This window comes from Erpetoichthys calabaricus, chromosome 9, assembly GCF_900747795.2.
Source record: "Erpetoichthys calabaricus chromosome 9, fErpCal1.3, whole genome shotgun sequence".
Taxonomy (NCBI): domain Eukaryota; kingdom Metazoa; phylum Chordata; class Cladistia; order Polypteriformes; family Polypteridae; genus Erpetoichthys; species Erpetoichthys calabaricus.
The window spans coordinates 38,363,676-38,376,861 of NC_041402.2; the positions used below are offsets into that span (position 1 = coordinate 38,363,676).

At 37.6% G+C, this 13,186-nt stretch overlaps 1 protein-coding gene across 1 annotated transcript in view; it reads left to right on the forward strand.

Moving 5' to 3' along the window:
* Positions 1 to 13,186, forward strand: part of mmp2 (matrix metallopeptidase 2) — a 62,341-nt gene that overhangs the window by 5,432 nt on the left and 43,723 nt on the right. The window contains exons 4-5 of the mRNA XM_028809317.2: positions 2,894 to 3,022; positions 3,651 to 3,824. Of these exons, the coding sequence (XP_028665150.1) occupies positions 2,894 to 3,022; positions 3,651 to 3,824 (303 nt within the window). The remainder of the gene's footprint in view (positions 1 to 2,893; positions 3,023 to 3,650; positions 3,825 to 13,186) is intronic.

Sequence of the window (13,186 nt, forward strand, 5' to 3'; positions counted from 1 at the left end):
AAAAGATATCTCAAGTAGAACTTGCTTACCACTGCCTTTCATTATAATACTCCTCTACAAAAGAAACAGGTCTGGCCTTTTTCTCTCTCTGTCTCTGTTATGTGAAATTTGTCCCTACTTCTTCCCAGATTTAGAGACAGGTTATCAGGTAAGGCTGCTTGTAAAGGTGGACTTTGTGGGGTGGACAGTTGGGTTGATTAAAATCTTTTTCAGAGTCAGTGGTGTCGGTTGTCTAGAGGCTCCAGCCCTCTCCAGTGTCCCCTTCAGTTATTCTCCATAATGATTATATGTCTGACTGCATAAGCCTATTTACTTTAATAGTAGCTGTGACTTCTGTTTGTCAGATTGGTGTAATTAACCCATTTGCTTTAGTTTAAAAAAACAAAAACACTTAAAAAACTCCCACGACAGCAATGTGTGATGTTAAGCAAGTAATACAACCTGTCGGGTGTAAAAATTATCATAACAGGTCTGCTGTGCATGCTACTGATTGATCTGCTCCTGGACAAAAAACCTGCTACATCATAGTTTGAATAAAGTGAAAAACATAGCCTGCTAAGCTAATTCAACATTCCTTTAGCCTAGCCCTTTCCAATGTTTTTTGAGTGTGAAGTTTGCACACTGAAAATTTCACTGGGGAGATTTGAAGCATGCTGCTTCTTTCTTCTAAAAGTATCTGCTCTCTGGAGAGAGTCTAATATATACCAGCCTTTCTACTATAACATAGCCTGCCAAACTAATTCAACATTCCTTTAGCCTAGCCCTTTCCAATCTTCAGCTTCATCCTAAACCTGAAAAATGTTTTGACCAGATAGGCAGTATGACTTAGTGGCTGTAAAACTGGACAGTAAAGCACAAGGCTAACACTTCGGTCTGTAGTTAGTCATTTGATCTATCAGTACTGTAGTTTAAAAAAAAAAAACAAAACGTTGTAATGGGTTTGCACAATGCTTAACATTGGTGGACCTTCCTTCCATGTATTTAAGTCTATGACTTCTTTACTTCCCAGAAGAAGTAGAACACAAAGCGATTAGCCTGCTGAGGTAAGTTAACCTTTTTGTAGTCCAAGAAGGTACTATCATTCATCATCAGTTCAGATGTCACAATAGTGTGTAGTTATATGATCATTTAGTGCTGGATGTTCCCTTTTTGTTTTCTTGTTAATCATTTGAGATTAAGTGAGAATATAAGCCTTCTGTCAGTACAATTTGACCAGAGCCACCAATAGCACTGTTTACAATTAGAATAAAAATGCAGTTCAGGTGGTGAGGGGACATAATAACATGGTCAAACAAAGAAATAGGTCAGTAAGATGAAAATAATGAGAACAGGAAACAGAAGAAGGCATAGTTAAAAAAAAAAAAAAGTAAAAATTCCAAAAACATGACCTTGGCTTAAGTCAGACTGGAAAAAATCTAACAATGCAGTCAAGAGAGCCAAAATTAAGATTACTAACAAAGCATGACAATCAAAATTTAGAATCAATAACATACTGCCAAACCACTGTCAGAAACCTATCTAAATAATTTTACAAAGTAAAATAAAACAGGTTTTAGGTGACAGCTGTGTAATTTCCATTGTCAAGTAATGACAGGCAGGAGGAAACACATGAATAATAGGAGACACAGCATGCACAGAAGACAGTCAAAACCATTGTGAGGTGATGTCTCAACACTGCTTGTAAATACAGTATGTTCACTCCTTCACCCAGTTCCCACTGCTTTCCCCCTACTCCTCCAACTAAATTTCCAGTAAAGACACTAGAGTATTATATTTTGTTGCATCTGTCCGGAGTATATAAAAACATTTTATTTATGTTAATTTATTGGTTTATATATTTATTTATTTATTTTCACCATTATTTTAGTTGGGGCGGCACGGTGGCGCAGTGGGTAGCGCTGTTGCCTCGCAGTTGGGAGACCTGGGGACCTGGGTTCGCTTCCCGGGTCCTCCCTGCGTGGAGTTTGCATGTTCTCCCCGTGTCTGCGTGGGTTTCCTCCGGGCGCTCCGGTTTCCTCTCACAGTCCAAAGATATGCAGGTTAGGTGGATTGGCGATTCTAAATTGGCCCTAGTGTGTGCTTAGTGTGTGGGTGTGTTTGTGTGTGTCCTGCGGTGGGTTGGCACCCTGCCTGGGATTGGTTCCAGCCTTGTGCCCTGTGTTGGATGGGATTGGCTCCAGCAGACCCCCGTGACACTGTGTTCGGATTCAGTGGGTTGGAAAATGGATGGATGGATGGATTATTTTAGTTGTGTTAAATTTTCAAGGCCACCACCATTTTGTATTCTTACTTGTGTGGTGTGTGAAACATGGTAAGAAACACTATTTTTCAAATTAAAATAACAATTCAAATTACTCAAACCATAACAAATCCTCCCCAGTCTGACAGAGCACCAGAAGTGTAACAAAACATAATAGAACAGAAGTGAAGCACTGTGAACCAATAAATTAACAACTGACTCCATCATATTTAAATGGATTCTGACAGTTTGTTGACCATTAATTTAGCAAACTCCCTTAAACCTGACAATTAGTCTCTTGACTATTTTATGTTTTCATTAAAGCAACATATGGAATGTAATCTATCCTGCTTGATTTAACTGAAATTAGTCCATCAGGATAAATGGAAAAATCCCAGGGTCCCTAGACCACCAAGATTAATCCTTTTTTGTTATAATCCGATTTCCAGTTAACATGCAATGTGGAAATTAAGCAGTTTGGGTGACTGTAATTTCTCTTTAGTGCAGAACATTACAGTCATGGTTATTTTCTATACTATCAGCCACTATACATTAGCAACTAAATAATTATAGGTATTAGACAAAGTATACAATACTGTACATATTTTAATGTGTGGTAACTTTTGCCAATAACAATTGTTTGGTTTTCCACAGAACATGGTGATGGATATCCTTTTGATGGGAAGGATGGCCTTTTGGCACATGCTTTTGCACCTGGGCATGGCATTGGCGGAGACTCTCATTTTGATGATGATGAATACTGGACTCTTGGAGATGGCCCAGGTATTGTGAATTTGATGGCATTAAAGGCTGAAGTTTGCACACTGAAAATTTCACTGGGGAGATTTGAAGCATGCTGCTTCTTTCTTCTAAAGATATCTGCTCTCTGGAGAGAGGCTAATATATACCATTCCTGTCACCCAGTGCTTTTCCATCACACAGATCTTTTTCTTCATCCTAGGACATAATATTATGTAATATTATGATTCAGGCTCACCCTTTTTGAGTTGTTCATATCAAATGCAAATGTTTTCATTGATTCATTGAACAGTACACTGCACGTGCTACACTTTGCCAACAATAAGCCTATTGTAGCGTCCAACATGTTTTTGTTCCTTAAAGAACAAAAGAAGACTGCATATTTCCTGAAAGAATTGATTTGTTCTTTGAGAGTGCCAGTTATGATTAGAATACCTGATTTGGTTTCTTTCCATTGTATGGCTTGGGCATCAAGAAGCTGAATTCTCAGATTAGAACCACATATTTTAGAAAATACTTTTAATAAGCTTGTCTTAATGATAAATGATTTACCAACTAAAATTATACTTTGATTTTGTCAAATGAATGGAAGAAAATGATTGATAAATCAAAAAGCCAATCTTTCATAATTTTACAATATTCTTACTTGCAGTGGTGAAAGTAAAATTTGGTAATGCTGATGGAGAGTTCTGCAAGTTCCCATTTTCATTCATGGGAAAAGAATACAACAGCTGTACACCTGAGGGTCGTGAGGATGGGTTTCTTTGGTGCTCCACCACTTACAACTTTGATGACGATCAAAAGTATGGATTTTGTCCCCATGAATGTAAGTTTCTTTTTATCACTTAAGATAGAAGATCTTTCTGCTTTTTTAAGAGTTACTGGGAATAAGAGTACTGTATGATCCCTACAGAATAATATGATTCCTGCCTGAATCAATATATACAGTACATAAAATGCTAATGTCTGTCCATGTCTCACACGATTACTTGTGAACTAATGGGTCTACGACCTTGACTTTAGTCTTAATCAAAAGTTTATGACCAGATATGTTGCAGAAATTCAAAAATATATAGGTAGGGTCAACCTGGTCCGCACTTTACTGGTGGGCAGAAAAGTGTATTGCAGTTAAAGCATGATCCCACAAGCCCATTCATTGATAATACCTTAGGAGATGGTGCATATGTGTTAAGAATTCATAATTAAGTATAAGTTCTTTTGTTTGTAAACAGTGGGTGGAGAATTTACTGTTGTTTACATCTAGCCTTTAGTAGCATTTTATTGTAGGACCATAGGACCACATGTTTCACTAGCAAGCAAATATTTTTGGGTCATTCAATGATAAATCAACCAGTGGCCCACGCACTTCGGACTCAAAAAATTCTGGAAGCATTTCCAGGAGAACCCATGTTAGTCAGTTCAGCATTCTTGATTTGAATTCTTTGTCCAGTTGTTATATGTTAAAAGTATGCTCATTCTCCCTGTGTTTGTCTGGGTTTTCATCCAAGTGTTCCAGTTTTATACCTACATCCCCAAAGATATGTGTGTTAATTGGAAATATCACATTTGCTCTTTCTGAATACGAGTGTGAGTGTTGGTCAGTGCGCAAGTCAGGCCTATGATCCACATGTGTCTTGTTCTAGGCTGTTTGCTGCCTCACATCCAGTTCTAATAGGATGGTCTGCAGCCTTCCATATCCCTGAATTGTTTAAAAAGTTAATGTTATATTTATAAGGTGTGGCAAGCTGGCATAGTGGCTAATGCTTTTGCCTCACAGATTCAAAATCCTATCTTTGAATCCCATGTTTTCTCACCGACTCTGTGGGTTTCCACTTTATCCTTATAGCTGCACAGGTTTTGCCACAGGGTTTATCAGTTTTCAGTTTTGCAATAGACTGCAACCCCATATATATACAATTCTAGCCTGTCATGCTTACTGAAAGCTTAAGTTTTTCCAAGCTGTTTATTATAATCTCCAAGCTTTCTCCATTTTTGTAAATGGAATGTTTCAAACTTCATGTCATTAGCTGGTTGTTAACCACAGTGACTACTAACACACAGTGATATTAATAAATTTGCTTAAATATGCTCTATTTTCACACAACCACGCTTAAGAGCTTCACAGGTTGCCATCTAGCAGCCAGTAAGTGAGTTTCCACGATATTTAATAGTGATTTTCATTTTTTAGATGAAGCAATTGATGATTTTTACTTATTTTTTTACCAGTTGGAACATTATAATGGAAAATTTTGGATTGAATATGAAATGTTTGTAGATCGAGTGAGGGAAGAATGGAGCGTGAGATCGACAGGCGGATCGGTGCGGCATCCGCAGTAATGCGGGCGTTGCATCGGTCTGTCGTGGTGAAAAAGGAGCTGAGCCGCAAGGCGAAGCTCTCAATTTACCAGTCGATCTATGTTCCTACCCTCACCTATGGTCATGAGCTATGGGTAGTGACCGAAAGAACGAGATCGCGAATACAAGCGGCTGAAATGAGTTTCCTCCGCAGGGTGTCTGGGCTTTCCCTTAAAGATAGGGTGAGAAGCTCAGTCATCCGGGAGGGGCTCAGAGTAGAGCCGCTGCTCCTCCGCATCGAGAGGAGTCAGATGAGGTGGCTCGGGCATCTGATCAGGATGCCTCCTGGACGCCTCCCTGGTGCGGTGTTCCAGGCACGTCCAACCGGGAGGAGGCCCCGGGGAAGACCCAGGACACGCTGGAGGGACTATGTCTCTCGACTGGCCTGGGAACGCCTTGGGATTCTCCCGGAAGAGCTAGAAGAAGTGGCCGGGGAGAGGGAAGTCTGGGCATCTCTGCTCAAGCTGCTGCCCCCGCGACCCGACCTCGGATAAGCGGGAGACAATGAATGAATGAATGTTTGTAGATTGTGCTAATGCCTGGATTCATCAAGACATTATTGTTTTTTTTTGTCTTCAGGACAAATAATAGCCTGTACTAAGTTGTAGTTATTTATGAAAAAAGTATTTGGACAGATCTCTTGAAACAAATGACGATAAAAGATGGACATTTTTTAACCAAGGCCTTTGAATCCATGTGAACCTGTGATTGCTGTTTCATCAGAAATTAATAATGTCAATGAGTCTTTTTTATTTCTTTAAAAAAACTATAAATGTAATTGTTACCATATCTGACAGGATGCCAAAGCCTATAAATTTTAGGTTCTGGTAACTCATGCCCTGTGACAGCTAAACTGAAAACAGCTAACAGCTAGATGTGATTCAGCTATGATGTAGGCTTTGTATTTCCCATGGACATTGCTACAGATTGCATTTTTTCCTTTTTGTTTCTTTTGTTTTTGCAAGATATTGTTCTGAAACATTTCTGTGGGCTTTGCTAATAAACAAACTCACATCTGGTCTGTGTCAAATATGCCTGGACAGATGTTTGTTGGTTGCAATGAGTTTATACTTGGGCAGGTTAGCATATGCTTTGATGAAATTAATAAAAAAAAAAAGTCTGAATATTCTGACAGCCAGCCAATCAATGGACAGCATTAGATTCATATGCCCAGGATACTGCCAACAAGTTCTACAGATACATGAAAAAGACCTTTATTGATTACACACTAAAGACAGAGATGGTGATAGGGAGAATACAAAGGATCAATGAACAATAAATCCTTCCTACCTCACCTGACATAAATTTAGATGCTAGCACCTTCAAGGAAAACTAAACCTCAGGGCTTTAAGCAGCCTTGGGAGAGGCCAGATATGCAAGGAAATGTCTGAGCCTACTGCTCTCTGGGTTGGATAGCAGGATTTGCTGTACATCTATTTGTCTGGCATTTGACAGGTCCTTCAACTATCCTGTGCCAGTCTGATACCATAAAATGTAAGAACATAAGAATTTTTACAAATGATAGGAGACCATTCAGCCCATCAAGCTAATAGCTAAGTTGTCTTAATACATACCATCCAGAAACGTTTATAAAAGTTGTCAATGTTTCTGCTTCAGATACAGTACAAGAACTGATAGTGCCAGATTTCCACATTTGTTTGCATGTAGAAGAGCTTCCTTTGTATGAAGAAAGCAGTACTTCACATTGCACTCTTCCCTTTATTTCCAAAAGTGTTCTGAAGTACATGATTTGGCTATTCTGGTGAATACTAAAGAGATAAGGATATACCCTTTAATCCTGGGGTGCATTTGGTTGATACATTGCTTAAAGTCCACCTGGCACCAGACATATTTGGACAAGTCCCAATAATATGCAATTTGAAACTCACAGTCAGTTCAACAACCTACTGTATTTTCAGAATCTGGGATGAAACCATATAATTACCAAACCAATTATAGAAACCAAATAATAATAATTATTATTATTATATAAATGGGCACTGCTTCTAACCAGATACCCAAGGCAATAATACAGCAACAATTATATCCACAACCCATTAAATTAATTCAATATTAATTTGTAATAAGCAATGCACCTTTTTACTGCCCACTGTAATAGAGTTCTTTGAGCCTACCCAGAGCAAACCTACAAGATATAAATCAGCAAGCCAAATACAGTATTTGTCAAAGAGGTTAGATATTTATGTCACAGCCATCAGGACCACCACTGAGAGTGTATCTTAAACAGCCTTTTACACATCCTCTGCCTTGTCTATACTGTGACACTCCCAAACCTGGGCAACCATCCTTTATTCATTATATCGCCACTTTCAGTTGCTTGTTGGTCCCCTTTGCACTTTACCCCAGTGCCAGCCTTGCTAGACAGCACAACAACAACAGCACAAATAGGCATCAAAAAGTATATGAAGGATGACTGGTGCATGTGTCAGCAGTCTTAGTAGCATTTTGGAATAACCCGAAGCTCTTAAAAATGTCTTTAAAGCAAGCATTGACTAATGTAGTTCAAAGAAAACAAGGCATACTGGATTTGCCAAGTTCTAAATAAGAAAGGTGCTTTCTGCAGACAGTGGCAAAATGTCCTTTGCCTTATGAGAAGTAAACTGCCCCAGAAAACTGCTTAAACATCCTAGTGATGAAGAATACTTGGATATGAACTAAACTGGCTGCTAGGATTTCTCTCTTAACATTTGCAGAGAAACGGAGAGCTTTTTTTAGCACAGACAGAACCAAGTGATGAAGCCAGTAGTTTGAGGGAACCCACACAGTGCTAACAGCCACTATACATAGTTTTTTTTTTCTCCTCTTCTTTTTGGCTCAAACCGTTTCTTTCATAGAGTTATGGAATTGTGTTTACAAAGAAGCTTTTTGGTTTGCATGCCTATTATAAATCCTGACACAACCCAAGTAGCTCAGTTATAAATGTTCTTAAAGTTCTGATCTTTTTAAAATTTCAAAGAGTACTATTTCTAGGGTAAATACTTATCATTTGTTTTTACTTGTGTCTCCTTTATAATATTGTATTAGTACTTTCTTTTCTTAATAATAATAATGGACACTTAAGTCATAGTTTTTTCAATCCAATACCTTATCATTTTTGCTCTTGTTCACACCCTCCATCTTAGAACTTTTTTTTTCTGTCTTTATTAGTTTTATAAGAATACATCACGATAGTACAAAACAATTGGACATACAATAAATCTTTATATATAATACGCAACCGTGGCTGTTCATTTGTCTGTCCAGGATTTTAAATCACCTGTAGCTCGCAAACCGTTTGACCTATTGAGCTGAAATTTGGTACACATATACTATGTGATGTTTACTATCCGCTTTTGGGGTGATGATTGACCTCCAAGGTTATTCCTCTTTTTATTTTTATTTTATTTTATTGTAGAATCAACTCTCTGCAGCGGCCAGCAGGGCTGTAGTGCGGCGCATGCATACGGGCGTCGTTCTCATCCCTACCACCTTCGCCGTCACTTCCCCTACCTCTTCATATCTTAAATCATTCTTGAGGCAGATTGAAGACTTAAGTGCCAGCTTAAGTGAAAAATTAAGGAAAATGTACTAAGTAATTACAACACAAACACTGACTTAATCAGTTTTAACGCGAAAAGATGCTGACGAAAGAAGAGAAGAAGCGGGCCTCTATGGTCGAGAAAATAAGAGCTGCTCAGGAAGCAGCAAGCGCATCAACCACTGAGCATACGAACACTAAATGTACAGAGAAAGAGGATTAAAACTATGAATGCTCAAGTCAAGTGTATTCACTGCACGTTATCGTACAGTGCACCGTTACTGGTAATTCAATAATTCACATTACATTCAATTCGGGTTCAACATCATCCCCAGAGCTTTTAGAGAGCTGAGATAACCCATTTTGTAAATGTCACTCAAAGATACCTAAGCATTTAAAGGGTTAACTGAGGCCTAGAACACTTAATGACAGTATTAATAAACTCTTGTCAAGTTCAAAAAGGTGCGGAAATTTCTTTTTATACAATTTTTTTTCAAACTTCACATGGAAGAGGGCGTCCTTTTCTTGCATTGGCAGGATTTTATTCAGTTGAATAAAATAAGGCAAGTGAGCAATGTTGTATAAGATACCACAACAGGGTTGTCCCTATGCAATTCTCTCCCATCCAGAAGTATTTTATCCACTGCTGTAAGTGGATTGGGGGCTGCACTGGTCCTAATACTGAGTAACAGGTAGGCTAAATGTTCTCCAGTGTAGTTCAGCATCATGTGAGACAGTCCAAAACATGTAGCTGAGCAAGATGGGTGCCAGACAACGTTACTCCCAATTAGTGTCTTGGCCTGGGTAAATTGTAGATACACTAAATTGAAGTAATTGCATAAAGAGTAGAACTTTTTGTTGAATTATAACATGCTTTGCACAGATTAGAACTGTATTTTGCCAATACCGATCTGTTTTCCTTGTTCATACTGTTTGTACTTTACTCACTTCTTTGAAATTTAATTTTAATTTAGTTTTACATTAACTGGATATTTATTTTGGTTTTAAATTCAGCTATTTATTTCTATCTATTCTGAAATGAGCTATATAAAATATTTTTGAAAGCATTGTGAATTGAGGAGTTTTGAGACTTCTTATTAAACATGATTTAGGATGAGTTAATTTTTTTCAAAGTTGGATGGCATTGCGGCATAATGAATAGTGTTGCCAATTCACAGCAGTTGGCCCCCAATTTAATTCTGTCTCTGGTTGCTTTCTGTGTAGAGCTTAGATGTTCTGCCAGTGTTTTGTGTGGAGCAAAATCTCCTGCCATACTGCAAAGACAGATGAGGTTGATGGTAGATTTTAAATTGCTCCATTGTGAATGAGTGTGGATCTGAATGTGATAGTGCCCTGTGATAGACTAATATTTTGTTCAGCACTGCCCTTCTGGCAGGATAGGGTCCAGTTCCTTACAATCCCAAGCTAGACAAAACTGACAAAAAAATAAACAAATTATATGGTTGCTTGATCTTTCTCTCTACTCTTCTTAATCTCTTTTTCTTTTTGCTCTTCTCTGGTCCACCCTCCCTTCCTTTATTCTTCCTTATTCATACTGCATCTGCCTCCTCCACCTCATTCTCATTTACTAAGCATTATTTTTTTGACACGACAGCTGAATGTTGTTTTTTGTAGGGAACAGTGCAGACTGTGGGGTAATTTTTAAGGAATTGAGTGGTTGCTTTTTCAGGAGTGCATTCAAGAACAAAAACAGGCTGACTAAAAAATATAACTACAGTCAAAACATTTTTTCAATGTACAACCACAGGCACTTCCTGAATGAATTAATGCAGCTTGCACTAGAAATGGAAAAGTCATTTAGTTTAGTTTTTCAGCCAGATCTAGCGGTCTAGCACTAACTGTTCAAATTTGATCCTTTCTTGTATTTTTATATCTGCAAATAAAATTGAAGTAAGTGTTCTTTGTCCCTTAATGTAACAAAAATAAGATTTCTAAATTGATTCGCTAACTGCACGTTTTAGGCACAAAAATTCCTAATAAAGGCACAAAGTGGTACGCTGACCTGCGCTTTGAAGATTTGTTACTATGGACCCTGCTCTAAATGTGGGTACATAACAATAGACACACACATCATTCCTTCACAGAATACATAGCTACTTGCCCCCATATATGCTTGTCATAATAGATCATCATTGAAGAGCTATTTACACAGGTACTATCAACCACATCAGAGACGCGTAAGCTATTTATGTGCAAAGGTTATCAGTTATTTCAATGTTGCTCTTCTAGAAGAGAAGCTGGATGCAAAATGAAGATGAAGTTCTCTTTTCCATCAAGCCACTGTTTCATTGGACCTTTCTGCAGCAATACCCTCTGATGGCACTATACAGTTACAGATTTGTGATACAACTGTTTATGTTTCTTGCAGTCTGAGCACAAGCTGGAAACAGGAATTGAACCAACAACAATGAAGATTAGGTTACAGGTTTTTTATAGTAGATCACACTGCCTTTTACAATTGTGAACAAATCTAGTCAAGTTTTTTATGTACTTTGTAAACCAATGCAGCGTCACAGAGAGCTGCTGTTTATACAAGAATCACCCAGCACAAGGCAGGAATCAACTTTTGGACAGAGTGCCAGTCCATCTAAAGATACACTCTCACTGTCACAATTGTTCATACACGGGGATGGTCAACCATCAAACTAATACATACACTACTGTAATGTCGCAGGAAACTAGAGCAGGAGAAAACATTCACAGGCACAGGTAAAACATACAAAGTCCACAAAGACAATGAGCAGGCTGGGATTTAAACCCAGGTTCCTGAAGAGGTGAGGCAGCTGTGATGACCACTGCACTATACTGTCTTATATACTTTATTGTTAAAGAATGTGTGCATGACATGACAGTCAGGGTCATTTCAGGACTTAGTTAACAGTTTTATAAGTTGGGGCATTTTTATTTTTTCTTTAAATTCATGTCATCAAAGAAATAAATGTATAATTTTTGTTTAATAGATATGTTTGTAATAAGGAGTCCTGCTCAAAAGTAACAGCAATGATACAATGTAACTACATTTACTATTAAAGGAATACTCCATCTAAAAATGATTTTTTTAAAATGTTAGCTGTAGTGGTGGCCGAGAAAAATGTTTAGTCTCATGTGTTCATAAACAAAATTACATATTGAATGTTGAAACTCAATGGGGGCCCTGCCGTGGCCAATTCTGGATAATAGCAAATGATATGAAAAATGTCCATGAGCAACGAAAAAAAATTATCACAAAACTCATTATCACTCAATCGCATTATCCACATCTCTGATATCCGTTTGTACAGTCAAAACATGAAAAATGAGTACCTTTTTTGCTTAAACATTATTTTCTGTTACTTCCTGGAAAGGCAGCATTCATGGTACACAGGAAAGATGTCATTCCCACAATGATGTGCGTTTGTAGTGAAGACTGCACTCTTGACCAATAAATGGGGGGAGACACAGATTTCAGTATGTTTGGACTAGGTCCCAAACACTAAAGAATGACATTGCATTTTTCTGACCACATCTCTTCACCCAGTCCTTTTTCATTACAAAGACCCTATGTTTCATTGCGAGGCAGAATGCCTTTTGAAAAACAGGATAATGAGAGAGACAAAATTAATGAACTCTGTCAATGAAGACAGCAGATTTAAGATTGTGTCAGAAACAAATGCAAAATAAATCAGTTTGAGGAAATTAAAAATATTGATTCAACCAAAGCCGAATTTCAGAAGTTAGAAGTTAAATTAAAAGGACAAAATAGAAATCCAAAATTTAAAAAATACAATGAAAACCCAAGAAATAATGAACTGGAGAAAAGAAAAGACTAGCTAAAACAAGAAAGCCAATTATTAGTCAGTCAATCAATAAGGTAAAAAAATACAGAAAATAAAAAATGTAAATTTACAAAGGCCAAAATTCTTAGTCCTTGAAGAAAACAAAAAGGTTTACAAGCTAAAAATCAAAATTGAATTGTCAGAGTCCAGAATATATACAAGCAATTGAAGGACAAAGTGAGTGGAGAACATAGCTAGTGGTTAAGTGATGCTGTGGTAGAAAGTACATTAAATAGTCCTCAGGCTGTAATCTAACTAAATGAAAGAAAAGAAAGAATGTGATTAAACAAACAAAGGAAACTAACAAAAATATAATTAAAACAGAATATCTTAGGAAAAATAGCAAAACTCAAAATTCCAGGACAAATCTCACAATAGGCCAGGGCAGGCAAAAAGAATCACATCCTTGAAGAAGAAAACAATCGTCATCAAATTCCTAAATTTATAATGGTCATTGGA